We start from the raw sequence: 3640 nt of genomic DNA on the forward strand, positions 1-3640 counted from the left end.
CATAAAAACTCTATTGACCCGTTAGGGTTCCTACTCCTTAAACAAGACTTTTTTTTTTCCTAAAAGAACAAGATGTCAAATATCTGTTCTTTTTCTAATCGAGATTAATTTCTAATTGGTCACAGCTAATCGAGATTAAAAACTTTATATACTCGACTTACCTGAAAATAATTGTTCAAAGTATCATTTATTTATTTAATTATTTTATATTGAATCGGCTAGATTTAAATTATGTTTGAAAGGGATACGTGAGTCACTAAAAATCTAGACGAGTTTATTGAGTCATGGATTTATCCTATTCAACTAAAATTCAAGTAAATCTGCTAATATATGCTGGATTTAACCACTATATTTTATTTAAAAACCTGGCTCCGGTTAAACTTGAAATTACAAGTTTTCCATGTAAATTTTCCGGTCCATACTTGGATTTAAAATCTATGCTTTACGCATAGTGGAAAACAAGTTGCGGAATTTGTGATCATGCCTAATTGAATAATGTATATAATATAGTCTAAGCATTTGCATGTCAATACCGTTTACGTTGGAATTTCAATGTGTCTAGAAGAGAGAAAGAGAGTCATGTCATTTATTTATTTTAATTATTGAGAATGACCAAAATTTTATATTATATCTCTCATAGTCGATATAAAAACTTGCTTGAAAATAATTCTTCAAAGTATCATTTATTTATTTAATTTTTAATTGTTGAGTGACTAAAAACTTTATATACTTGCTATTCAAGCCAACGGATGTCCATATAATGGAGCGTCAGCTCAAACATCATCAGTTACGCAGATGCTTACGTTAGAAATTGTTCTTGGATGACAAGTCGCTTCATTCACTTCCTCTATTTATGGCAGTTTCGTTTTATTTCTAAGGCTACCGAGAACTCGTACACGCACTCAGTCCGTCATTCTTGAGAAGCAAATTAAACAAGAACAAGAGAGATGGCAACAGTGAAAAGGATCAAGCTGGGGTCACAGGGACTTGAAGTATCAGCACAGGGACTTGGATGCATGGGCATGTCTGCCGCCTACGGCCCTCCAAAGCCTGAATCGGACATGATCGCACTCATCCACCATGCCGTCAACACCGGGGTCACTTTACTCGACACCTCCGATTTATATGGACCCCACACCAACGAAATCCTTCTGGGCAAGGCCTTGAAGGCGGGAGGATTACGACAGAGAGTTGAATTGGCCACCAAATTTGGCGTCAGCTTTAAGGACCGCAGTTTTGAGGTTCGAGGGGATCCTGCTTATGTGAGATTTGCTTGTGAGGCCAGCTTGAAACGCCTTCAACTTGACTGCATTGATCTTTATTACCAACATCGCATTGATACCAGCGTTCCTATTGAAGCTACGGTATTTCTCTTTAATCGTTTTTATTTCTGCATATTGTTCTGATTAATCTTGATCGTTCGATGGCCATGATGATAGTTAGAGAATTTTTCTTTTACTTGATGATATATTTTCCAGAATCTGTGACAGGCATATCCAAAAATCCCTAAAACTTCGGCATAAACACACTAATATTTTAGATTAGACAGGGTACTGATGATACCGTCATTCTCATTATGTGCATTGACATCTTGCAATGGCCTCTTTCGTAGTTGGATGCCGACAATGCTAATATTGGGTTCTGTCCCTGCATTCTAGCTGAAAAATTTATTGCAGTCGTGCACTCATAATTCTTTTCTTTGCTAGATGGGGGAACTCAAGAAACTAGTTGAAGAAGGTAAAATAAAGTATATAGGTCTGTCTGAGGCCTCTGCTTCAACAATCAGACGAGCTCACGCTGTTCATCCGATCACAGCAGTGCAGTTGGAGTGGTCACTGTGGTCAAGAGATGTGGAGGAAGAGATTGTTCCTACCTGCAGGTGAGGCATTGATGAGAAAAACTAATTTCCTTTGGAGATCAAAATAACCCAAACCTTAGGCTGTTTATGGGATGCCTTAGATATCCAGATTCTGATCTTATCATTCTAATGGTTCAGAGAACTTGGCATTGGGATTGTTGCTTACAGTCCTCTAGGACAGGGATTCTTTTCCTCTGGGCCTAAGTTGGTTGAGAGCCTTACAGATGGAGACTTCAGAAAGGTAGGTTCTTTTCTTTTTTAACATAGAGTTTGTGATCTGTGTAATACATTTCCAGTAATTAAATAACCAATTGTACAAGCATAATCTTTTACAGTTTGGAAAGGAAGGAATGTCACAAATCACATTTCCTCCTTTGACAGTTATATGCGTTACAGAATAATATAAAACCGTTCTTGAAAACTCACCAAATAACTTAAACTCTTAAGCAAAGAGTTTTTGACAATATCTTGGTTAGCTTAGATGCCTCAAAAAACACCAGTCTCTGCCATCTTATGGAGTGGTTTGGTGGTCTAAACTCCATAAAAGAAACTTGCACAAAGTAAAAGTTTAGCTTTGAGATCATTATATTTTTACCTAGCAGTTCCTTCACATTTGCATTATTCCTACAAATATGCTATACACTTGGATTGCTTAAAGATTCAATCAAATAAAACACAGATTTACAGCATCTCCTTGTATTAGACAGGTGGCTTTAGTTTGTCCCATGCATGTCCAAACAAAAAGTTCTGCATACTTAATGTTTTGCTTAAATCGTTCTCTCTGATATTCAATCTTCAGTACTTTTTAATTCCTAAAATCTGCTCACTCGCCTTGTACATGGGAATTTGGCGTGCTTGCACCCATAAAAAACTGCGTGGAATACAATATCATGATGGTTTGCGTTTAGTACTAGGATTAATGTTTTGTTGTGGCAAAAAGGACATGTTACATGTACATCTGGAATGTTGCATAAACTGTAATCTATGATGCTTTCTTCTTGATGAGTTGTTTCAGGCTTAGCTGCTGAAATTAACTTGTGTTTCAATTGCCTCAGGGTTTGCCTAGGTTCCGACCTGAAAATCTTGAACATAATACACAACTATTTGAGCGGGTTAAGGAAATGGCAGCAAGGAAACAGTGCACTTCATCGCAGCTGGCGTTGGCCTGGGTACACCACCAGGGTGATGATGTATGTCCTATTCCTGGAACCACCAAGATCGAAAACTTCAACCAGAATGTTGGAGCTCTGTCTGTCAAACTAACGCCAGAAGAAATGGCTGAACTCGAATCAATAGCTTCTTCGGATGCTGTAAGCGGAGATAGGTATGGCGTTGGCGTGCCTACATTCAAGGATTCAGACACTCCACCTCTTACATCATGGAAAGCTGTATAGAAGGCATGCTGCCTTGTCATGTTGTCTTGCTGCTAGCTACTTTTGGGTTTCAGCTGCCTTTGAAGTTTTCGAAAATTGTGAGAGTTTGTACACCATCTGAACTTCCGAAGAGAGTAAGAGTTTGTACACCATATGAACTTCTGAAGATAATAAATGTTTTCGTAATCTAAATTATTGCAACTTTCTTTTAGCTTGGCTATAAAAAGATGGTGTTTCTTAGTTTGTCCTCATTGAAATTTCTAATTGTTGATAGTGATCAGAACCTATGTGTTATACCTGTCATACTCGATTTAAAGACTTTCCGAGAAAATAGTTGTTCTCATTTATTTATTTTTTTATTGAATCAGAAAGCTAGGTTTGAATTAGATTTAGCGAGATTAAATGGATC

At 37.4% G+C, this 3640-nt stretch overlaps 1 protein-coding gene across 1 annotated transcript; it reads left to right on the forward strand.

The window, feature by feature from the left end:
* Positions 1–865: 865 nt before the first annotated feature.
* On the forward strand, positions 866–3423 carry LOC118043947 (probable aldo-keto reductase 2). Its single transcript, XM_035052065.2, has 4 exons — positions 866–1364; positions 1707–1879; positions 1997–2099; positions 2914–3423. Exons 1-4 carry the CDS (start codon positions 948–950, stop codon positions 3250–3252), a joined length of 1032 nt encoding a protein of 343 aa, XP_034907956.2. The 5' UTR covers positions 866–947; the 3' UTR covers positions 3253–3423.
* Positions 3424–3640: the final 217 nt, after the last annotated feature.

This window comes from Populus alba, chromosome 2 (genome assembly GCF_005239225.2).
Source record: "Populus alba chromosome 2, ASM523922v2, whole genome shotgun sequence".
Classification (NCBI taxonomy): domain Eukaryota; kingdom Viridiplantae; phylum Streptophyta; class Magnoliopsida; order Malpighiales; family Salicaceae; genus Populus; species Populus alba.

What these genes read in the sequence shown, in the direction of transcription:
- LOC118043947 (XM_035052065.2), top strand. Translation starts at nt 948, where the DNA reads ATGGCAACAGTGAAAAGGATCAAGCTGGGGTCACAGGGACTTGAAGTA. An exon ending in GAGATTGTTCCTACCTGCAG is followed by an intron (nt 1,880 to 1,996) that starts GTGAGGCATTGA and finishes CTAATGGTTCAG; the next exon opens with AGAACTTGGCATTGGGATTG. An exon ending in CAGATGGAGACTTCAGAAAG is followed by an intron (nt 2,100 to 2,913) that starts GTAGGTTCTTTT and finishes CAATTGCCTCAG; the next exon opens with GGTTTGCCTAGGTTCCGACC.